The sequence below is a fragment of the Piliocolobus tephrosceles genome, chromosome 3 (assembly GCF_002776525.5).
Source record: "Piliocolobus tephrosceles isolate RC106 chromosome 3, ASM277652v3, whole genome shotgun sequence".
Taxonomy (NCBI): Eukaryota; Metazoa; Chordata; class Mammalia; order Primates; family Cercopithecidae; genus Piliocolobus; species Piliocolobus tephrosceles.
Genome location: NC_045436.1, coordinates 137,303,883 through 137,329,795, shown reverse-complemented (window position 1 = coordinate 137,329,795; position 25,913 = coordinate 137,303,883). Strand labels below are relative to the sequence as shown.

At 34.9% G+C, this 25,913-nt stretch overlaps 1 protein-coding gene across 2 annotated transcripts in view; it reads right to left on the bottom strand.

Moving 5' to 3' along the window:
- The window catches only part of FRYL (FRY like transcription coactivator), a 286,322-nt gene that overhangs the window by 94,563 nt on the left and 165,846 nt on the right, over positions 1-25,913 (bottom strand). Inside the window, exons 9-20 of one of the 2 annotated variants that reach the window (XM_023224475.3) lie at positions 23,909-23,988; positions 23,145-23,225; positions 20,587-20,755; positions 19,895-19,987; positions 17,429-17,527; positions 16,158-16,259; positions 12,932-12,976; positions 9,646-9,749; positions 9,339-9,447; positions 5,335-5,421; positions 2,117-2,288; positions 1,211-1,343 (exon numbers count right to left, since the gene is read on the bottom strand). In XM_023224475.3, the coding sequence (XP_023080243.1) occupies positions 1,211-1,343; positions 2,117-2,288; positions 5,335-5,421; positions 9,339-9,447; positions 9,646-9,749; positions 12,932-12,976; positions 16,158-16,259; positions 17,429-17,527; positions 19,895-19,987; positions 20,587-20,755; positions 23,145-23,225; positions 23,909-23,988 (1,274 nt within the window). The remainder of the gene's footprint in view (positions 1-1,210; positions 1,344-2,116; positions 2,289-5,334; positions 5,422-9,338; positions 9,448-9,645; positions 9,750-12,931; positions 12,977-16,157; positions 16,260-17,428; positions 17,528-19,894; positions 19,988-20,586; positions 20,756-23,144; positions 23,226-23,908; positions 23,989-25,913) is intronic. The other variant, XM_023224476.1, reaches the window with a different exon arrangement.

The window sequence follows — 25,913 nt, the reverse complement described above, 5'->3', positions numbered from 1 at the left end:
CTATGCAGATGTGCTGCAGTGACCACCTCTCAGGCACAGCATGACTTCCTGAACTCATGCCTGCTTGCTTTCAATCCACCAATTAGAATTACCCCTAGGTAACTGTTTGGATAACACGCTTGACCCAAAAAAGTCATCAGCCCATGGGCCTCTTTCTCTCTCTCTACATAGCTTCCTGACCTCCATGAGTGTGGCCTCCACATGTGCAGTGTCCCCCATCCACGTGTAAGTAATAAAATCTTTATTGTTATCTTGTTTTTCTCCTAGTCACTGAGAGGGTGCTCTCTATCTCAAAGATCCTAAATTAAAGCACACTGAAATAGAAGAGAAAGATAATGGAGTTACAGAAGAAATACGCTATATAGTTATCAGAGGAACTGGGTGAAAGCACACTTACTGACTAAATGAGGGAAGTGGTTGTGATGAAAAACAAGATTTCCCACAGGAAGTAACATTGGCAAAAAAATTAACATTAAAGAAACTCTCAGAGATATTAGCATATAGTAGTACATAATAATTGTATATTAAATATATTTGGAGATTAAATATCAAATTTGGTATTCTAAGACCTATAATGCAAACGTTAATATCCAAAAGAATCTCCTCCCTCACAGAGAATATGTAGATGTTTTCTAGCAAATAAAATAAGTTACTGCCATAACATACAGTTTCCTGAGGAGGAAGTCCCTAACAAGAAAAAAAGATGCTGAGATGACAAATAATGACAAGGCCCTAGGGGTGGGGTTGGATGAGGTACTGTTTCTAAAAAAACTACTTATGTTATTCCTCTCTTATATCACCCCTTAGTTCCTAGGAGTCAAAAATAATCAGAGTTCAGATTTTCAGGATTTTTTTTTTTTTTAACTAGGGCTTTGGCAGTAAAAGCATTTATTTGACGTAATAAACCAATCACGCCCACATACATCCGGGGTACCTAGGATTCATATTTTGCTCACGGAGTAAGTGTAGGGCCTTGTCACTGACAACACACCAGACTGGGATCCAGAGTGAGTTTTGCTATTTATACCAGTTTGACAGCACTTTAAAGAATAAAACTGAGTGCATGGAAGGAATCACTGTATTGAAAACTGCAGCAGATGGAAACATGGAAGAACTCCAAAGACAAAGTAAGGAGACAGGTAAGCAAGAACCATCTGTACTGTCTTAGAAAAACTGAAATAGCAATGAAGGCAAATAATTTACTACATACGTAATCATGTCTTCAGGCTCCTTATTAGACATCTGCACACTGGTCATACACATTGGTCTCCCAACTTCTTTGTCCAAATGTCTGAGGATGCTATCTAATGCTTTTCTTACTTGAGGATAGTAAACTGACATTCCTAGGGGAAAAAACTTCACAGTTATAAAATATCTGAAATTAGATAAAGAATACTTACTTTCTACAGTAAAAGCCTAATAATCTTTAAGTGATATGAGCTTACTGTTGCCACAAAAGGGGTTTCAACTGTGACATATTCTTCTCCGATGATCAGCTTCAGCATATTTGACTAATTGGAGAAATTATGTGAAAATTATGCAGAGGACTAAAATTAAGTTGAAGAAAGGACAGAATGCAGTGAATAGGATCCTGTGATAAAATAAAGATTTAACTGGAAAACTCTTAACATGAAGACTCATGACTATTATCAAAAAAAACGTATTCATTGTGGGCTGAGTGCAGTGACTCACATCTCTAATCCCAGCACTTTGAGAGGTTGAGGCGAGTGAAATCACTTGGGGTCAGAAGTTCAAGACCAGCCTGGCCAATGTGGCAAAACTCCATCTCTACTAAAAATACAAAAATTAGCCAGGTGTGGCGGTGCACGCCTGTGGTCCCAGCTATTCGGGAGGCTGAGGCATGAGAATCACTTGTACTTGGGAGGTGGAGCTTACAGTGAGCCAAGATTGTGCCAATGCCCTCTGGCCAGGGCAACATAGTGAGACTCTATCTCAAAAAAGTAAATAAATAAAAGAAGTATTCATTTTGTACAGCTGTATATACTGGAAAAACTGTAGTAGGCAAATTTATATACATTTTAGATTTGATCAGACTTTTATAAAAGAATATGAAACTGTATTACAAAGCAACTTATTTAACTTCAGTTAAACTAACCTATGACTTTTGCTTCTTCATCTGTCAAGGTTTTATTGAGAAAAATTTTCTTTACACGAAGAGTATTTCCTGAGGGAAGAATAACTCCTGTTGTTGGCATGGGTGGTTCGCCATCTTTCTGCTGCAAACTGTCTGCTATTACAAGGAAGACTCTGAGGCCTATGTTCATTCTCTTCAAAGGAAAAAAAATTCAAAAGGAAGAGATAAGTGTCATAAATTACTCTTTTTGCATGCTAGAAATATTTCATCAGTAACATCAGAGTGCGAGGGGCTGGAAGGAAGGAAGATAGAAGGAACACTAACCTTTCTGTCCAACATTTTTAACTAGCCCAAGCATTAGAGTTTGCTTTAATATCAAATCCCCAAATGCCACTCACTTACTTCTGAAGCTGACCGGCTTCCTTACTGTCTCTAAGGCTTATAGCAATCCTCTTCCTCAACTCTCCTATCCTCCTACAGTCCCGTCCCCTCCCCTTTCTAGGCAAATGACTTGTCTGCTACTTCACAGAAAGAAAAAAAAAATCACCAACTTTCCTCAATCTCTCTTTACAAATCACACTAATTTACTTATACCTGCACCTCTTCTCCCTCCCTTTTGCTCTTGGTATAGTGAGGGAGTGACAGACAGTCTTCCTAGTTGTTGGAATCCCATCTGTTCTTGCATGTTTCGAAACATTATAGCACCAATTACATCTTTTCTTTCTTGCATCTTCAACATTTTCCTTTCAACTGACTATATCCCATTTCTCTTAAGTATACTTGCTATCTTAATGGAAGAAACTTTCCCCAAATACTTCCCTGAAGCCATTCTCACTCATCAGTGACCATATTGCTCAAAACAGCGGGCCTATTTATAGCATGCTAGTTGATTTTCCAGCAACATGGACAAGGTCAAGTACCCGTTCTCTCCTGAAACACTCCCTTCCTTTGGTATCTATGTTCTACTTCTGGCTGTGTCATCTTTATCTGCATTTCAGGTTTGGCCTCCTTTACCTGGGTATTAAATGTTAGACTGCTTCAAGGCAAGGTTCTCCTAGGCTGCCTTCTCCTATCATTATTTATTACCTCCCAAAGCAACTGCATATACTTACATGACTTCAATTACCATCCATACCAGATAACTCACAAATTCTAAGCCTGGCCTCTCTCTGAACTCAGACCCTCAGACCCATCTGACATCTCTTACTTGGATGCCTCTACCTGGATGCCTCAGATTAGACATGTTCAATCCAAATGCATGACCTTGCCCCAGATTTGATTCCTTCTCAATGTTTCTTTTCTCAGTGAATGCTCCTCTATCTGCACCACTACGATCTAAGCCTGAGCTGTCATTATCTTTGATCTACACCAGTGGTCTCTCAAGTGGGGTACACACATCCCAGCGGGTGTGCAAGGTATCTCAATGGAATATGGGAAGAAAATAAAGCTCATATATATATATTTATCTAAGTAAGATTAAAATTTTAAGCTTCACTCATCTTTATATACAACATAGTACTAGTGCCCTCCCTTGGTCTAAGTATCACAAAGTCAGTCACATGTCACATAGTCAAAAATGACACCTTGAAAGAAGCAGAAAAGCTCCCCAATGTAGTTGAGTTGACAGAGGTAGCTTCACTTATACATTCTTTCAATGTCTTGCAATTTGCATGTATTTGATTAAATGGGCTAATGGATAATTTTATTTAGGTTTAACTAAACTAGCTCTTACAAAAGTTCTTGGAAAAGAAAATACGGATTCAAGATAATCATAACAAAGTAAACCTAATAAATAACAATCACCACCCCCACAAAAAAAAACCAGAACTGATTTTTTTTTACTCCTAGTATGAGAACTTCAGTAAGAAAAAAACTTACTTTCAGAAATAAATTTATTCAATGGAGTGAATATTTTCTTAAAATGGATGTTCACGAAAATATCTTTTATTTCATAATTTTTGTTGCTGGAAACCATTTTTGTTGGTAGAAACCAAAAACACATATAAATAAAAGCTTTATTCTCTTCCCGAATTCCAGTGAACTACCTTCTACACCCATTGGGATACATGTACCCCCAACATGTTAAGTATGTCAGCTATACAAACAATCGTGTTTGCTCACTTTCAAAATCTGGAAATAGTTATTAAACTATCTTAAAAATATTACAAATGAAAAGCTGCATTATCTTTCCAACTCATTTGTTAACCACATAAACACATATCTTAGGATTTGACTACAAGATCATAATTTAAAATAAATAAGAAAAAAGAAAACAGATAACACCTATTTTGCCTTTTTATATTCTCAAATGTAATTAGATTCCAATAAAGAATTTATGAAATATTTTGAAAAACCCTGAAAATCTAACGTCTGAAGAATGAATTAGAGTTTACTGTGAATAATGAGGCCATGGAAGCAGGATATAACATTCACTTTTTTAATGCTGACCTTTTTTTGGCAGGGGGGGAACAAATTTTTGTTTTTTCTATAACACCTAGAACATTGCCTGGCACATTTCAGGTGCTCAATAAATGTTGAATGAATGAGATTTACTGAAGAACACCTTAAATACAAATAATGTGAAGCAAAACAAACAAACAAACAAACAAAACCTAAGCACGTTATAACTTCCAGGAGCCAGCTGAGCTGACTGACCTGATAAAATTTTCCTTTCTTTATATATTTTTATTTTTATTTTTTGAGACAGAGTTTTGCTCCTGTTGCCCAGGCTGGAGTGCAACGGCACAAACTTGGCTCACTGCAACCTCCACCTCCCAGCTTCAAGCGATTCTCCTGCCTCAGCCTCCCTAGTAGCTGGGATTACAGGCATGTGCCACCATGCCCAGCTAATTTTGTATTTTTAGTAGAGACGGGGTTTCTCCCTGTTGATTAGGCTGGTCTCGAACTCCTGACCTCAGGTGATCCGCCTGTCTTGGCCTCCCAAAGTGCTGGGAATACAGGCATGAGCCACCATGCCTGGCCTCTTTATTATTTTCCACTACACTTAAACACTATTATTTGCACTCCAGCCTGGGCGACAAGAGCAAAACTCTGTCTCAAAAAAAAAAAAAAAAAACTATTATTAAATCATTTGGCCAGCTATTAGAAAGGTTAAGTAACTTGTCTACTATTAGAAGTAGAGTTGGGATTTGAATCTAAGAGTTCTGATTCCAGAAATCATGCTCTAAAAAATATATATATATAGGATTTTACATTATTACATTATAATTTTTTTTTACCTCTGGATTAATGGTGAAAGTTTTAGTAGATTTTCCAACACTGAGAAGATCAAATATTATTTCTTTCATTGCAAAATCCAAGCGTTCCTTAAAAAAAAAAAAAAAATCCTTATAACTTGCTACTATGTGTTAGGCATCATGCTAAGAATTATAAATATAATATACAATGACAACAACACAGGTTTGTGCCCTAAAAATGTTCATAGTTGAACAGAAGAAAAATACATATGAATTAAGGTCAAAATACATGATTATAAGTATATTATTTAATTATCAAATAATTTGTTTAATACCCAAACAGAATAAAAGTTTTAAACATTCATTCACCAAAATCATGTTAAATTCAAAGTGAAAGAATTCCTAGGATGACAATGAAAGGAAGTCCCAAGACAAGAGCCAGGCAGCAGGCTTAGAGAGCAGTGAGTTCATATTGGGTCAGGAAGAATGGGGCTCTAGGAAGGAAATCTCCCAGGGGGTAAAAAAGTTAACTAACAAGATTAACTGATGTTTGAAAGGAGTTTTATAATTCTGGTGGAGTGCTGGAGGAAGGTAACTAATTCAAGGGAGTGGGTACAATTCTGGAAAAAAGAATAGATGCAATCTAATGTCGCAAGTTTTCTGAACACTTGATCTAAAGCACAATTTGCTTTTATCAGTCTTACTGATACTGTTACACTTATCCGATTATCATTACTTTTGTACTCTAGTAAATAACAACATACTAATTCTATTTAAATATTCTTTATTTCTTCACTGTCAAAAATAATTGTATTATGGATCATCTAGATTGCTACAGTTTCAGTTGAAAGAGAATAAAATTAATATTCTGGAATCATAGTATTTTCCCATGTTGAGGAGGTAACCTTACCTATGTTTCTCCAAGGTGGATGTCCCAAAAGGAAATGTAACCAAAACCTTGTATTGGCTCATTAACACTCATTTAATCCCCCTCTAATAATCCTTCCTTTACTGCAAAGGCTAGAAAGCTAAACTTGTACTTCTCAGGATCCCATATAACAAAAAACTTGAGGATATAATTCAAACCCTGCCAAGTGATTTAATCATGTGAGTCTCTTTGGGAACTGGGATATGCAAAGAGGAGGAGGAAGACAGGGAGAAATGAATCTATTTTACTGGTGAGGACCGTAGCAGAAGCAGCATGATTCTGAAGCATACCCACATGTGATGACTTCCTTGTCTGGTGGCTGTTTCATTTTGGCCAAGGTGGCAGCTTCCTCTTTGTCGTTCAGACTAGAATTCGTTTCTTCAGCCCTACTATAAATTCTCTGAGCTATCTATATTCCTTTCAAGATCCTTTTGGGTTTAACCAGCTAGAGTGGATTCTATTATCAGTACCTAAGCAACCTAGATTAATGTAGACGATGAAAATAGTTTTCTAAGAAATCCTTCAAGATACTCAGGAGGTAATTAGTAAATGCACTAAGATTAGGATTATGAGATATGTTGTTTATCCCTCTTCAATTAAAAGTGCTTCCACTTTGCAAGGCTGGTTCAACATACGCAAATCAATAAACATAATCCAGCATATAAACAGAACCAAAGACAAAAACCACATGATTATCTCAATAGATGCAGAAAAGGCTTTTGACAAAATTCAACAGCCCTTCATGCTAAAAACTCTCAACAAATTCACTATTGATGGAACGTATCTCAAAATAGTAAGAGTTATTTATGACAAACCCACAGCCAATATCATACTGAATGGGCAAAAACTGGAAGCATTCCCTTTGAAAACTGGCACAAGACAGGGATGCTGTCTCTCACCACTCCTATTCAACATAATGTTGGAAGTTCTGGCTAGGGCAATCAGGCAAGAGAAAGAAATCAAGTGTATTCAGTTAGGAAAAGAAGAAGTCAAATTGTCCCTGTTTGCAGATGACATGATTGTATATTTAGAAAACCCCATCATCTCAGCCCCAAATCTCCTTAAGCTGATAAGCAACTTCAGCAAAGTCTCAGGATACAAAATTAATGTGCAAAAATCACAAGCATTCTTATATACCAGTAACAGACAGAGAGCCAAATCATGAATGAACTTCCATTCACAATTGCTTCAAAGAGAATAAAATACCTAGGAATCCAACTTACAAGGGATGTAAACGACCTCTTCAAGGAGAACTACAAACCACTGCTCAACAAAATAAAAGAGGACACAAACAAATGGAAGAACATACCATGCTCATGGATAGGAAGAATCAATATTGTGAAAATGGCCATACTGCCCAAGGTTATTTATAGATTCAATGCCATCCCCATTAAGCTACCAATGACTTTCTTCACAGAATTGGAAAAATCTGCTTTAAAGTTCATATGGAACCAAAAAAGAGTGTTCATTGCCAAGACAATCCTAAGTCAAAAGAACAAAGCTGGAGGCATCACACTACCTGACTTCAAACTATACTATAAGGCTACAGTAACCCAAACAGCATGGTACTGGTATCAAAACAGAGATATAGACCAATGCAACAGAACAGAGCCCTCAGAAATAATACCACACATCTACAGCCATCTGATCTTTGACAAACCTGAGAAAATCAAAAAATGGGGAAAGGATTCCCTATTTAATAAATGGTGCTGGGAAAATTGGCTAGCCATAAGTAGAAAGCTGAAACTGGATCCTTTCCTTACTCCTTACACGAAGATTAATTCAAGATGGATTAGAGACTTAAATGTTAGACCTAATACCATAAAAACCCTAGAAGAAAACCTAGGTAATACCATTCAGGACATAGGCATGGGCAAGGACTTCATGTCTAAAACACCAAAAGCAATGGCAACAAAAGCCAAAATTGACAAATGGGAACTAATTAAACTAAAGAGCTTCTGCACAGTAAAAGAAACTAGCATTAGAGTGAACAGGCAACCTACAGAATGGGAAAAAATTTTTGCAATCTACTCATCTGACAAAGGGCTAATTTCCAGAACCTACAAAAAACTCAAACAAATTTACAAGAAAAAAACAAACAACCCCATCAAAAAGTGGGCAAAGGATACGAACAGACATTTCTCAAAAGAAGATATTCATACAGCCAACAGACACATGAAAAAATGCTTGTCATCACTGGCCATCAGAGAAATGCAAATCAAAACCGCAATGAGATACCATCTCACACCAGTTAGAAAGGCAATCAATAAAAAGTCAGGAAACAATAGGTGCTGGAGAGGATGTGGAGAAATAGGAACGCTTTTACACTGTTGGTGGGATTGTAAACTAGTTCAACCATTGTGGAAAACAGTATGGCGATTCCTTAAGGATCTAGAACTAGAAATACCATATGACCCAGCCATCCCATTACTGGGTATATACCCAAAGGATTATAAATCATGCTGCTATAAAGACAAATGCACACGTATGTTTATTGCGCCACTATTCACAGTAGCAAAGACTTGGAATCAACCCAAATGTCCATCAGTGACAGACTGGATTAAGAAAATGTGGCACATATACACCATGGAATACTATGCAGCCATAAAAAAGGATGAGTCGTGTCCTTTGTAGGGACATGGGTGTAGCTGGAAACTATCATTCTCGGCAAACTTTCACAAGAACAGAAAACCAAACACCGCATGTTCTCACTCACAGGTGGGAATTGAACAATGAGATCACTTAGACATGGGAGGGGGAACATCACACACCAGGGCCTATTATGGGGAAGGGGAGGGGGGAGGGATGGCACTGGGAGTTATAACTGATGTAAATGACGAGTTGGTGGGTGCAGCACACCAACATGGCACATGTATACGTAACAAACCTGCACGTTGTGCACATGTACCCTAGAATTTAAAGGATAATAATAAAAGAAAAAAAAAAAGTGCTTCCACCCGTGGGTTTTCTTTCTATCTACAAGTGTGTAGATTAATGAAATAAACTTATTCAATGTTGTGTTATTATGTTTTTAGATGCATAAAAAATTTCCAAGCTCCAAGTGATTACAATACTCTAACAATTTACATACATGCATACTATGAGGTGAAGCACTCACCTGAGCAATGAACTGAATAATCTTCACAAATATGTTGAGAGGTGTGTCACGAGGAACCACACTTCGTGAGCCTTTTGGAAAAAGTGCTGACACTATGCTCATAAGACGACTACAGGGGAAAAGATCTAGTCATAATGAGATCACGACATCAACAGCATATTAGCAAAAAGTTCTTCCTATTCTTCATAATATATTGACAGAATTCATATTTCACCCACAAAGTATAATGTTTACTAAAATTCCCAATAGTGTGCTTTTTTAAAAACAAGAATTTATTTTTAATGCACTTTAAAGCAAAGATACTCACCTTTGAGTTACAGTGTTGCTTTCACATTTTATTCTAATTACATAAACCCACAATAATCTATACAAAGATTCCAGTGCAACTCGAGACATTTTAGGATCTTTATTCTGTTTGAAAACAAAAGAGAATAAAAATAAATTTATTAAAATATTTGCAATCACTTAAGAGCAAACATATTCTCTGTCAACAACTAAAAGCCCATATTTTTTGTATTCAGTCTAAAATAGGTTTAAATACACAGGTACATATTTGGCATAGGGTAAATATATGGCTCAAAAGTAACCATAAATGTGGAAATTGAGTCCTTTCTTATACTTTCAAAAGAAAATACTAAAATTTTATTTACTAAATTTTACTTAGTAAATAAAATTATAGTAGTATTTCTAAGAATTCTAAAATTATACACATAAACTTACTTGATGATAAACAGTTCACACTCCAATACTGACATAACAACTGAAAAAGTATCACTCATTTTTGGCATAATTCATTTGTAGCCCATATACAGTTAAAATTCGGAACACCAAATGGTATTATAGTCATTTGCATTTACGAAATAATGCAGAATATTATGAAGTGTATATCCTTACGAGTGAATAGTGAGTTAAGAGCACGAACTCTAAAACTGGGAAAAACAGGGACTAAATCCAAGCTCCATCCTTGGGCATTGTTATATTATTCTGAGTCACAAATTCCTCATCTCTAAAATGGAGAAAATATGGCATCTACCTCAGAAGTAAAGTTAATATCTGTAAAGCACTTGGAAGAGTACCTGGCATGTATTAAACGTTCATTGACTATTAAGTGTTATAATTTTTATTTACAATCAGGACATTATTTAAATTATTATTATTTAGAATCAGACAGTCATTCCATTTCAATTACAATTTGATCAGCGAACTTTTTCTTCATTCTAGCTGTTATAAGAAATAAAGTCCTCAAATGACCAATAAAGCAATGAGATTTAATTGTAAATTTTGAAATGTAGCTCCTTTTTTCACAGAGAAAGTACACATCCATTGATTAGTTTTAGGATGCACTGATTGTTGTGAATTTACATTTTAGATTTTTCTCATCTATTTGGATAAAGATTTGACATAATTAAAAATGGAGGATCGGCCGGGCGCGGTGGCTCAAGCCTGTAATCCCAGCACTTTGGGAGGCCGAGACGGGCGAATCACAAGGTCAGGAGATCGAGACCATCCTGGCTAACACGGTGAAATCCCGTCTCTACTAAAAAATACAAAAAAAAAAACTAGCCGGGCGAGGTGGCGGGCGCCTGTAGTCCCAGCTACTCGGGAGGCTGAGGCAGGAGAATGGCGTGAACCCGGGAGGCGGAGCTTGCAGTGAGCTGAGATCCGGCCACTGCGCTCCAGCCTGGGCGACAGAGCGAAACTCCGTCTCAAAAAAAAAATAAAAATAAAAATAAAAATGGAGGATCAGTGACTGTGCTGATTAGACTCTCAGTATCAATCCCTCTCTCCACTGCCAGATCCATAATGATCTCAAATTTCAAATATACTCCCCCAGTAATTTCCAATTATGTTTGTTACTAATGTAACTCAAGTAACATATAATGTATACTACAAATATAACAACCAAGCATTCTGTAGTAATGTCTTTAAGAAAACATAATTTTCTTTTCTATCATTTAAATCTAAGATATCACATGTCAAAATAGTTCAGCCAGGAGTTAGGAAGGTAGAGAGAAATGAATAGGCAGAGCATGAAGGATTTTTACGGCAGTGAAAATACGCTGCATGATACTATAATGGTAGATATATGTCATTATACATTTGTCCAAACCCATAGAATGTACAACACACCAAAAGCAAACTCAAATGTAAGCTGTGGGCTTTGTGTGATAAAGATTTGTCAATGTATGTTTACCAGTTTTAACAAACATATCACTCTGAAGGGGGATGCTGATTATGGGGGAAGCTAGGTATGAGGGGGGTAGGGAAATTTACCCACGGGAAATCTCGGTACCCTCCTCTCAATTTTTCTGTGAACCTAAAACTGCTCTAAAAAAATACAGTCTTAAATAAGTCCCATTAGTTTTTAGGTAAACATGAAATAACACTTTCATATTGTTAAACTGGAATTTCAAAATATTATTTAAAAAAATACATTAAAAATATTTAAGTCCTATTCTACATAAAAACTGTTACCATATGAATGATTAAATATAAAAGTATTTGGATTATCTTAAGTGATGAGGTATCTGGCATGAAAAAACTTGATTTTAAAACAAAGCTGGCATTCACACAATGACAAAACAGCAAGGTGAGAAGTGATAAAAATCAATTATTATTTATTCAGCTGCTACAATGCTGCTATATGTCTGAATAATAAAATCATCCTAAATTTATCTGAGCTTTAAACAAAGATATTCAATCTAATTTGAATAATTATACAAATAAAAATCTAATGAACTTAATATAAAACAAAATTTTGGTAGGTCAGTAACATACAGTCTTTGACCACCATCATTTTAATGTTTCTTCCTTTTTTTCTACTGTGAACTAAAAAAATGATTTGTTTAAAACCCAAACCAGTAAAGCCACATATGGTGGTGCAAGCCTGTAGTCTCAGCTTGAACCCAGGAGTTGGGAATCTAGCCTGGGTTAGTAAGACTCTCTCTCTGAAAAAATTAAAACAAACAAACAAACAAACAAAAAAAAAACAACAACAAAAAAAACCAAATCAATAGGATAAAGTTTAAAAAATTAATTTGTCAATATTGTATTCCATTAACTTAAAGAGTATACTTGGACTGTTTGTAACTCAAAGGATAAATGCGTGAGGGGATGAATACCCATTCTCCATGATGTGCTTACTTCACATTGCATGCCTGCATCAAAACATCTCATGTATCCCATAAATATATATACCTACTATGTACCCACAAAAATTAAAAATAAAAACAACAACAACAAACTATATTCAAAATCTAAGCTACTATCCCTTAATTTCACTGGAAATATTTAAAACATTTTCATTTATAACAGCTAGAAAATGTTTGTTAAACAGAATATTTCAAAATTAGGAATTTTGGTGAAGAATCAGCATTCAGTATCAGTTCTATTTCTTAAATTCATCTTCTTGGGGCCACACTGATATTAAACCCTCTGAAGAATGTTTCTGTTGTGTGCTACTCTTCTCTTAAAATACTAGAAGCAGGTTGGATACATTAGACATGCAATGCAACAATGGGAAAAGGAAAAACAAATGCCACACTTAAAGGAAATAAAGCAGTATTTTACTTTGTAATGTCGACACAACTCACCTGGAGTGTTTCTATTTGTTTTCTGATACTGTTGTTAGATGGCATCTAAATAAAGCAATGTGAGACAGCAAACATAAACATGAGATGCAGCACATGCATGTTAGATGAAAATAAGCACAAAACAAGATAGCTCCTCACCAAGGTCTCTATTTAGAAGAAATTTGAAATGTCCAAGACAGTGGCCAAAAACACTAAGAAAAAAAAATTTCATGATTTGGGCATCATGTGAGATACACCTATAATATTCCAACTAAGAGAAAACAAAGTTTTAACTCCCTAATTTTTCTTAGAATTTTTCTTAAAGCACTGTATTTCAGTTCAAACAACTTTAAATTTTTAAATGAAAATAAGTATAGATTGTTGAAAAAAACTCCAAATTATTTTTCTATGATATCTACTCTCATTATTCATCTATCTCTCTTAATAATTCTCCAGAAACTTTAAATAATCACTTTTCACACAAGCACCTAAATTGATATAGATTTGGGAATGGGAGACTACAAATTCTGCTTGGGACAAAAATTAAAGATTTAACTTTTCAGTGAAAATAATGTGACACTCTGTCACAAGCTATTTATGGGCATATAGGGATAAAGTTCATTTTTCATGGTCATCAACTTTAAAACCTGGTATGATAATTTTTTAAAACTGTGTAATATCATAAGGTGTCTTGAACTTCATCGTATTTATTCTTATGACTCTAGAGAATAATGCCTTTTTAATATCCTCAAATTATTGCTAACATGTTTTCTTAAAATATTCAGTGCTTATATCCAACAACATTCCTTATACTACATTCAGAATTAACATGGTGGACCAGAAGAGCAAGAGCTATGGAACTATGTGAATATGGACACAAATCCATGCTGGCTCCCGAAACATGGGTTACTTGTTTGTCTTCTTTCAGCCTCATGTACAGTAAAAATCAAATGAGATTCTGTACTTAGAGGATGCAGCATCCTAAAAAGTAATAAAAACCAGTCATAAGAAGTATTGGTCTAGGCTGGGCACAGTGGTTCACACCTGTAATCCCAGCACTTTGGGAGGCTGAGGCAGGGGGATAACTTGAGGTCAGGAGTTTGAGACCCGTCTGGCCAATACGGTGAAAACCCGTCTCTACTAAAAATACAAAAATCAGCCGGGGGTGGTGGTAGACGCCTGTAATCCCAGCTACTCAGCAGGGTGAGGCAGGAGAATTGATTGAGTCCAGGAGGTGAAGGTTGCAGTGAGCCGAGATCATGTCACTGCACTACTGCCTGGGTGACAGAGTGAGACTTCATCTCAAAAAAAAAAAAAAAAAAAAGAAAAGAAAAGAAAAAAGGTATAGGTCTAATAAAAGGAAATTGTTTTAGGCTTTTAGTATCAAGAGATTAAATGGATCTCAAAATAATTTAGGTAACGCCTTTATCTTGGATCAATTTTCCCTATACATAAAATAAATAACTGTTAAAACAGATAACTAGCATAGCTTTTCCTTCAAGGCTCAACTCCTTACCTCAACTACGCAGAGCAGCCACATTATCTAAGACTTAATATAAACATGAGCCAATTCATAAAATTTCTGCTGAATAGAGCCTTAATGTAAGTTAAGGGTTAATGGCCAAGACAATTATATTCCAAATCCTCATGCTAAGTGGTTCTTATCTCCTTTAGCCTGGCAGATTGACACAGCCATTAATGAAAAAGAACAATATGCCAGAAATATTTAACAGGAGGTAAGGGTTCAAAGAAAACAGAGCATTTAAATGAAAGCCTTAAGACAAAAAAAAGTTAAGGTACTGTGAAGTATTGCAAATATGTTAGGTGAAACGTATATATATAAAAATTCCAACAAGCAACAGAAAAGTATGAACTGTCATGAAACAAAGCAGTCTTCCAGAAACATTTAAATGTGTATCTTAAAAATATTTTAATGAACGTATAAAAATCATACTATTCAGAAAAATGATCAATTCTCTTTTGGTCCCTGTATCTGTACAAATTACCAAAACTAAGAACAGAAATGAGTATAATGTAATTAATTAAATAAAATTTATTTCCTGGTTGCATGACATAAAGAGTTTAATCAATTTGTTTTGGCCCTGGGAATTTTCATAAATAGTCAAAGAAGGTATATAAATTCTCATCCAAACATGAGTAATATCAATGTTTATCTAGAAGGAAAATAGACAAAAACATTTCTCAAAGTAGCATATATCCCGTATACCTAAGAAACTGAGGCAGTTTTGAAAATGATACATAAAATCATGAAAAAGACGTACAGGATAACATCCAGTGGATCATTCCTGAAGTATGAAAGAAGAGCCAGTCCTATTTCTACAATAGCACAACAAGCTGCATAGCCAGAGACAAGTCACTTACTCTATCTGCCTTGGTTCCGTTATCTTCAAAGTATAAGGTTTTCAGTCTCAAATCTAACTTAGAGGAATGCCAGGAAATGGAATGTCATGTCTGCAATATTTCTATAACTTGCAAGCAAATATTCAAATAGGCTCATCTAAGTATATATCAAAAGAATATTCAAATCAAGCATTCACACGACATGCAGCTGAAGAATATTCCCACACTTTGTCAGAATTGTGTTCCTACCCAGAGAAGAAAAAGAGGATCCTGCCAGCAGAGCATCCTGGGAAGAAAATGATTCTTCTATCTCTCACAGTTTTGTTTTCAGGACTAAGAAAGGCTGAATATGGATGTGCCAAATAATGTTAGTGACAAGTACCCTTTCATTCAAGTCAGAATCATTTCAGGAGCTTTTACAACTGTGCGGATCCAGTACCAACTTTTAGATATGGCTGGGCATATTTAAATGTGAATTTAGTGATATTATCAAAGCTTTTTCTCATATTGCTCAGACTTAAACCAACATTATCGATTTTCTTAAAAGACAAAATAAGTATCTAGAAGGTTTTGTGAGATTAATACTCTATAATTCTAAAAGAATTAACAAATATTCCTAGATTTAAGATACATATCACTAAAAAAGGTACAATTTTGCATTCATTAGGACAAACTAAATTTTCAATCAAAAGTTTACTGATATATATACACGATTCCCTACAGAAGAAATAAAGTATGTATAAGAAAAGGAATGTGGCAAAGTGTTACTATTCAAGTATACCAATAGTAACAAAAGTTTCATTATGCACTGTTTATAACCAATTTATATGCATAAACAAAATATACCAGTCAGTATTTACACATCAGAAGTGTGATTACATCTTACCTTTAAATGTGACAAACAGTTCTGTAGGAAAATATGCCAGTTATTTAAAAAAAATTGTTTCTGACTGACACATAAAAGGCAGGTAATTAGTGGATATAAAGCCTATAGGAGATGGGGAAAAGACAGAATTAACATTTTTCATCGAAAAGCACTGGACTTTTAAATTTTGCATTTTATTTATTCTCATAAGCAAGGAAACAAATCTTTTAAGCAGTTTTCCAATTTGTAATAAGAAATATAATCTCATAGAATAATCTAACACAGAAAGATAAAGCGTAAATTTTCTATGAGGAAAATTCCTTGACTGAGCATACCTCTCTGAGTTAGAACATGCTATTAGTTCTCCCTCAACCCATTAGTCCCTCATCCATTTTGTGGTTACGACTAGTCCCTGGGATCAGATGACAGACAGCATTAAAGTTTTAGCTTTCTGTTTGTCAAATATGTAACTTCCCGATGGCTACATTAAGTACTCTAAGCCTCACTTTCCAAACACATAAAGTGAAGGACAATAATCACAAATATCTTACAGGGTTGTGAAGCTTAAAGTAAGATAAAAAAAAGTACAAAGTACTTAGTTCAATGCCTGGCACAATCCATGTTTACTATTACTGTATCTCTAGTTTAGATGGTCAAATATTTGACCAATTCTCTAAACCTTCTCCAAGCTACATAAAAGTTATGTGAAATAGGTAGAAAAAAATGCCTTTACTCTCTGAATAGAAAAGATATAAACAGACAGAAAACAGCTGCTAAAATCACTTTGACAGTGATCCCCTGAGGTTACAACATATTTTTACTGTACCTTCTCTGTGTTTAGATACACAAATATTATTCTGTTACAACTGCCCACAGTAATCAGTACAGTAACATGCTGTAAAGGTTTGCAGCCTGGGAGCAATAGGCTATACCATATAACCTAGGTGTGTAGTAGGCTATACTACTTAGGTTTGTGTAAGTACATTCAACGATGTTGGCACAATGAAATAGCCTAACGACACATTTCTTAGAACATATTTCTATTATTAAGCAATGCATGACTACCTAGAAGGAAGTCTGAACAACTCAACAAATGCAGAGCTAGTAAAATTAAGAACAGAACATTTAAATAGAGCAATGCAAAAAATATGTATGTAAAACTTGCCCTTGTATTGCACTTCAGGGATTTTACAATTTCAGATTTTACCATTCTCTTTAATCTCCACTGAATTCATAAATCAATTATAAAAATCCCAATTAAATATGAAAAGGTTTGAAATGTTTCTTAATACCAATGAATGCTTCTTTCTCGAGCTCAGTTCAAAAGTAGTCTGATAAAGCATCTCCACAAAATTTTTCAAACAGGGAACATTCACTTCATTTTTAACAGTCTAGTAAAAAGATAATGCAAACAAAGAAAATGATTACAGACGTTAGATTAAACTATACAAAGATTACAAGAACTTTCTGTAAGGTTTGAAATTGGTTAATAATTCACTGAGACTCTCACTGAAGTATTACAATGTGCCAAGTGACCAAATGGTAAGTACATAAGATAAACCTGGTCCTAGCCCTGAGTGCACAAAGTGGGAATACAGGCTAAGAGGACACAGTATAACAGGTCCACTGAGAGCAAATTCTCTGTGCTCCTGGAGTACTCAAAAGGGGCCCCTATGGAAAAATTCAACAAGGAAGTAACATCTAAGCTGCATCCAACATCTCTTACCAGAAATACTGCTAAAGCCTCCCATTTAACCTTGCTGGCCTTATCTCCCACCCTCTGACCATGTGCATGGGGACCCAGCTTTAGGAGCTTCCTTGCTGTTCCTAAAACGCATCAAAGCATTTCTTGCCTTAGGATGTCTACGCTGGGGCCTGCTGCCCGAGAAGCTCCTCCCACAGACACAGGAAGTCTTACTGTCTCATTCCTTTAGTTTTTGCTCAATTGCTACCAACTCTTTTGAGGTGGTGGTCTTTCCTAATCATACTCTTTTTAAAATTTCAACTCCCTCACCCCTTTGGCAATCCTATGCCTCCTACCCTGTTTACATTTCTTCACATTACTCTCCACAATCTGACATACTACCAATTTTATACACTAGTTTATTTTCTATTCCTGCACTAGTAATTAAAATATACGGTACTAGGGAGTCTTTCCTATCATATTAATTGTTGTGTTCCCTTGTGCATAGATGAAGACCTGACAAACAGAACGCACTCAATACATAAATGAGTAAAGAAAGAGAAGCCAGCTAGAGAAAGAGGGGAGGGAGGTTACCAGAGAGGCATGAATGTTCCAGGCAGGAGCTGTATGTGCAGAGGTCTAGTATTATGGGTTGAATCATATCCCCCAAAATTCATGTTGAAGTCCTAACCCCATACACATCAGAAGGTGACTTCATTAGGAAATAGGTCATTGCAGATCACATTAATTAAGTTAGGATCGGGAAGACCCTAATCCACATAACTGGTGTCCTTTTAAAAAGGGGAAATTTGAACAGAGACATACACTCAAGGAGAATGCCATGTGACAATGAAGGCAGGGAGCAGAACCATGCTTCTACAAGCCAAGAAACACAAAAGATTTTCAGTATACACGAGAGGCTAAGCAAGGGGCATGGAGCAGGTTCTTCCTCACAGCCCTTAGAAGGAACCAACCTGCTGGCACTTTGATTTTACACTCTAGCCTCCATAAATATGAGACAATATACATTTCTGTTGTTAAGCTATCCAGTTTGCAGTACTTTATTACGGCTGCCCTAGCAGGCTAATAAACCTGGACACAAAAGCAAATATGGTATAAAAGAATCAGGCAACAGGATGATAATGGACCATTGTCAAGAGCCTCTCTTCCTACAACCTGCTCCTTTTCATGAACTGCCTTAAAAACCAAAACCTAATCTCAGCTATCTGGGAGGAAAAAAAAAAAAAATGGATGATCAAACAAAGGAGGAAGTGCAAATGATCATTTGGAAGGAATAAGCAGTAATTCAAACAACTTACAGGAAAAGAGATCAAAGTGCATATCTAATAAAAGACTAAAACTGACATGACTTATACATGATAGCCTGTTTTCTTTTTTATAAAATGAGCCCAATTCATATGGCTAAAAACTGGGTGGGAGGAAACAGGGGCTGTGTAACTCCAATAAACCACTTGCAAACCGTTAATTTATGAGTTTTGTGTGTCACCATTTTTTAAAATCTTCAATGCAAAACAGATTTTAAAAAAACATGTCAGTCACTCTCATTAATATTTTAAATTCTTAACTTTTAAAACAATTCTCTGTTCACCTTTTCTAAACATGCTTTAAAGGCAGGACCTGAATACTATAAACCAATTCATATAAGCCCATAGGTCACAAGTCAGTGAATTCAATGTTTAAAAATGAAAGCCAAAACAGTTCAATTTTTCAATATGTAATACATTTCTTCATTTTTTAGATTTTAACTAGAATAAAATCTGAACAAAACTAATGTAATTAATTTCCATTTCTAGCCAAGATGGAGTGAAGGGAGCTGGATTTCCCCTACCATCTGAAACAACCAAAAAAACAAAATACATGAAATGATATCTAAAACACTGTATGATCAACAAAAGGAAGAGACCTCTGAGCAACAGGAAGCAAATGAGATGAGTCCTCCCAAGGCCATAGCTTATTGTCATGTAAGTATTTTTAGGAAAAAAATGAAATGTATAAGGTTGATAAGGTTCTTGTATAACATACAAATTGTACGAAAATAAAAAAACATACTTACAGCAGCTACAGGGATAAGAATCTCCACAAATAAACCAGCAAGTGCATGTTTTATGTCTTTATCTTTCACTTCTAAGAAATACTGAGCACATTCCTTAAAGGGAAAGAGGGTATATACTTAGATTAACAAAAGAGGAAAGGTTAAAGAATTTGTAATATCACAATAATTTTGTGAACACTCTGCCATTTTACCAAAAAACTAAGGTCAATGCATCTTCAAGTCAAAAAACAAAGTTTGCCAGGCCTGGTGGCTCAAACCTGTAATCCCAGCACTTTGGGAGGCTGAGGCGGGCAGATCACCTGAGGTCAGGAGTTTGAGACCAGCCTGGCCAATGTGGTGAAATCCTGTCTCTACTTAAAAAAAAAAAAAAAATTAGCCGGGCCTGGTGGCAGGCGCCTGTAATCCCAACTACTTGGGAGGCTGAGGCAGGAGAATCGCTTCAATCAGGAAGGTGGAGGCTGCAGTAAGCCGAGATCATGCCACTGCACCCCAGCCTGAGTGACAGAGTGAGACTCTGTCTCAAGGAAAAACAAACAAAAAAAAATAATTTACACTTATGACAACTTAACACATGGAATAAGAGACTAAAATTGATGCCATTAATTTACGTATATTTTGTTTCTTTTAAAAAGTCATGAAGAGCAAGAACTGTTAGGCTTGCTCTATTTAGTGTCATTTAGAAGGTATATCACCTGCATAAATTGAAATGATGCTTCAAAATCTTCTACAGGATACATTTTTACTCGAAAAAATTTCATTCCCATTATTAAGCTGATGACACTTTGTACCACATGTGGGCTTTGTTCCTTTTGTCGCAGTTCTTTTAATTCTGTCACAAACTTCTTCCTTACAGCCTGAAACCTTTAATACACGTGGAGACATCATTTGATTTGAATTAAAAACACTACTTTCCACATGATATTTAAGGGTAAAAATCAAAATGTATGCTACCTAAATATCATCTCCTTTCTCTACCTTCATTACAATTGCCAGAAAGGCACACAGAGGAAAATAAAAATTGCTACTGTAAATTTGCTGTTCATTTATTTTAAAATTAAATTAAAAGTTTCTGAAGGAGAAATAATAGGATTTCTTTATTCCTATATTAACAATATACCACCATTACCATTTAATTAATAACCATAAAAAAAATCAAAAAACCCACCCATAAAACATCACCATGTAAATCAGTGTCTCCAACTTTTAAGGCTCTTTTTATATAAAATCTGTAATTAGTTATATGGCGAGCATATTGAAGACTATAAAGTTTTTCACAGAGATAATCTAATCAATCCTATGGTACTAATTATCACTTAAAATCAATACATCATTACACTGGCAAAAGGCTTTTGAAATGTGAGCACCATCCTGGATTCAAATCACAACTGTTAAAGCTAGTAAGCTTTTCTTCGCTTACATTTGAAAAGGACATCTAATAGTTTATTAATCAATAATACTTAATTATCCACCTCCCCCCTCTATATTATGAAACAACTAAAGATTTTACTATAATGTTACTTGGGGAAGCCAGTTCCTTAAAGTTAAAAAAACCTCAAAGCATGCTTTCCAATGGTCACTGACTACAGTAAGAAGAACAACAACAAAAAAAATTAACAAAATATGGATACATGATTGAAATATAACATCTATTTTGATTTTAATCTTGGAGACTATGACACCATTTTTCATGATTGTATTCTTTAGCACTTCATTAAGAAAATTTTTATAAAATTAATAAACTCTTTCCACTGAAATATTAGAATCTAAGGATTTTTTCCTTTTGTTAAACTACTTATAAAAATTATTAGTCACTACAAACCAAGAAAACACATACACCAAGATTCACATACACCCCCAACCTTTGTCTCCTTCTCTTCCCCACTTCCACTCAACCCCACCACCTGCCCTCTTAGGTGCTATCAGCCTAACTCAAAGTGGATCCTTTCACATTGTCTCCCATGCTTATTACATGCATGAGCAGAAAACATCTTAATATTGCTCTAAAGTGGCATTTCTCCTACCACTAGCCAGGTGAGGCTGAGTACCATTTCATACATTTATTTACTGGCTGTTTGGACTTACTATCCTTGCCATCTAGAGTTAACTTAGCCATGACGGAGTGTTCTCCCAGATCCAACTTGCTAATATATTATTTAGAATTTCTGGTCTATATTCCTGAGATAGAAGCTCAGTTTTGACAAAAATAAAAATAACATAAACAAACTGACATAAAGAGAAATACATCACTGCTCATATCTATGTTTTTGTGTCAATCTAATTACATGTGAGATATTAATATGATACTGTCGATGTCTAAATCATTTGAAATACTCAAACCATAAGATATTAAAAAATTATCATCTATCTCTAAATTATTTAAAATACTCAAACCACATTCTAAGTTCTATAGTATTGGCTATACAAGGATTCCTAGTATATTAAAAAATTTAAAAATATGCTAAATAAAATATTTCACTTAATATTAAAATGCAAACTACTTAAACATTAACAATAATTTTACTTGCCTTCTTAGAATTTAGAAAGGTTGTTTGTTATATGATGATTTCAGGGCCAAAGACTCTTTAAAACACATCCAAGAAAATATCATTTGATAGTTTTTTCCTTATAAATTTCCCAGTAGTAACAAAGGAAATCCAAAATCTTCCATAATTGTTACAGCAACCACAAGTTGCTAATGACAAATATATTTTACTGTTTACTAAAGTGATGGTTCAGTACAACTCAGTGTGTATAACTCCTAATGAATAACACTTTTAACTGAGTAATCTGGTATCTTTCATCTTTCCTTTTTGGTGTCTCTTTCACCAGTTCAAACTCTGTTTAGCATTAAAACAAATATGATTAGAAAACACTGCATTGCTATCTGAGGAATAAAAGTTCTCACCTGGAAAATAATTATTAGCTCTGTAAAGAGTTCTAAAAAAAGCTTCTAACAGAATTGTTAAAAATAGGGAAAAAGATAGTGTCCTAACTATGGTTGGCAATTTCTGATTTGTTCGATTCAGACATTTATAGAAAACCCCAAATAAAATTAAAACAAGCGGTGAAATTGAGGTATGACTATTAAAGAGTTTCTGAGAAACAGAGCAGTAAAGTAATAAAAGGTGGAGCTGACTTAGTGCTATGATGAAAATGGTGGATTTAGAACTATCAGTATCTACTGTATTTATTGGTAATGAAGCATTCTAAAATGCAAAGAAAATCTAAATGGGTGATTTATAAAACTTACTTTGATTGGGCAAGAACCCCTATCACCTCTGCATATAAATCCGCAATAATATGCACATTCCCAGTGTTGGTTCCTGAATATCTAAAATAATAAAAGAACAAACATAACATTTCATTAAATTTTTATACAACCTCTCTTTCCTAATACATTTGAAAATTCCTATCAGAGTGTTGTATAATTTTCTCTGAATATTCATTTATATGATAAAAGCAATACTAATTGTACTCTACCTTCAATTTTACTTTACTATGATATTTAACCTTCTGGTTCTTACACATCCAATCTATAGTACTAAGAAATATTTTTACAAAATCTTTCTAATCAGCATTTTTTGTGGATTTAAAAGAGATGAGGGCTGGGTGCAGTGGCTCACACCTATAATCCCAGCACTTTGGGAGGCCAAGCTGGGTGGATCGCTTGGAGCCCAGGAGTTCAAGTCCAGTCTGGGCAACATGGCAAAACTCTGTTTCTACAAAAAATACAAAAATTAGCTGAGTGTGGTGGCATGCACCTGTAGTCCCAGCTACTCAGGAGGCTGAGTTAGGAGGATCACTTGAGCCCAGGAGGTCAAGGCTGTAGTGAGCCATGATCTCATCTCTGTACTCCAGGCTGGATGAAAGTGAGACGTTATCTCAAGAAAGAAAAAAAAAAAGGAAGATAATAATTGCCTTGAACTCTCAAAACAAATCATCAATAAGAATTCAAATAGCCCAGACCTGGATTGCAAAAAAAAGGCAACAATCCCAAGTTAGTATTTTACTTACCCTTCCTTATGTTTAAAGTGCTTAAAAGCTAAGTTTAGAACTTCATGAACTAAGGGATCGGGTACAGGATGAACAGGAATCTAGAATTTAAAAACATTATCAAGTAAGTAAGAGTTAAATAAAGTTATTGGTTTTTCATGAGTATTCTCATCAATTCAACTAATTAAATCAATAATCAATCTTACTTTTTATGGGATTATTACTAGTCTGTCAATCTTTCTTTCTTCTGAGAATCTCATTTTCCCTAAGAATTTGGTTACTCATCAAATTTCACAAGTTCTAAATTTAAGAATACTAGCTTCATAATCACAAATCACTAAACTATGGACTATGCAGTGGGAAAAGCAAGAGTTGTTACTGCTTAATAGTTACTGTCAGAAAGCTAAAGAGACACATACACCTCCCTGTAACACTTACAGAAAAGCACCTTTGTAATGAGTCAGCCCTACATTTCATATAGCCCAATTTTGAACTATCATGAAAATGGCCACAAGGGACACTATCTTGTCTAACAATCTTAAACTATTTATAGACTCATTATTAAAAACCTGACATTTAAATATTCTCATTTCAACTCAAAAAAAGTATATGCTAGTTCCTATTATGTAAAACAAATTTTAAAAATTTAAACCAGTAATAAAAGCCCTACTCCTCCAACACACATAATCACTATTAACAACTTCATGTACATCCTTCCAGACTTTTTCCTACACATCCTCACACACAGGCATGCGTGCATTCCTTAGTTTTACTTAACCGAATAATGTATCTTTCCATGTCAGTATTTAGAGCTCCTCCTTATACCTTCTAACAACCACATAATATTCAATATGTATATATCACAATTTGAGGAGCCCCCTATTAATGAACATTTCAATCCAGATTTTCAATATTCAAGCAGTACTACAATAAACATCTTGTGCATTTAACATTATATACTTGTAGAGTTCCATGGGAAAGACTCCGAAAGAAGGAACTGCTGGGTTAAAGAGCTTACCAGTCATAGCTAACACATATTCTAGTTCTACACAGTTCTACATATCCTTCAGTATACATGGTGCACTGGTTCCAGGAACCCCGTGATAGCAAAATCTGCAGATGTTCAAGTTCCTGATATAAAATGGTGTAGTAGTTGCATATAACCCTACGTACATCCTCCCATACACTTTAAATTATCTCTATCTAGATTACTTACAGTATGTAATCCAATGTAAATGTTACATAAATAGCTGTTATACTGTATTTTCTATTATTTATTATTGTATTATTATTTTTTTATTTATATATATTGTTTTAATTTTCCCTTTTTGTGGGTACCTACCAGGTGTATATATTTATGGGGTATTTTTATATTTTTGATCCAAGGTTGGCTGAATCCATGGATGTGGTACTTACAGAAATATGAAGGCCCTGACTATGTGGGTCTATTTTTGAGCTCTCCATTATGTTCTATCAATCAATTTGTATGTGTCTATACCAAAACCACACATTCTTATTAATTACTAGAGTTTAATAATAAGTTCTCGTATCTAGTAGTGCAGGTCCTCTCCTTACTTTTCTTCAGAGATGGCTTGGCTATTCTTGGCCATTATTCTTCCATATTCTATTTACAGTCACCTTTTCAAGTTCTATAAAAACTGTTAGGATTTTTATTAGAGCTGCAATGCATCTATAAAACAATTTGAAGTAACTATATTTGTATATATTTATGTGAAATAACTTTTAGTATATTTTCTAATTTTCTGGTTTTGTGCTTTGATAGAGGTGCTTGATTTCACTAATCATAAGGAGAATGAAAATCTGCAAGACACAATTTTATACCTATTTCATGGGAAAAAAATTAAGTCTGAAAATACCAAAGAGTAGAGATAACGTAAAAAAGTGAGCTTTTGTATATATTGTTGCAAAGGAGCATGCATTCTAGTGAAGGAGATCAGGTATGTCACCTTACAATATATAATTTGGCATGCAGATTATTTTGAGCTAAAGGCAATTGAGAAAGAGC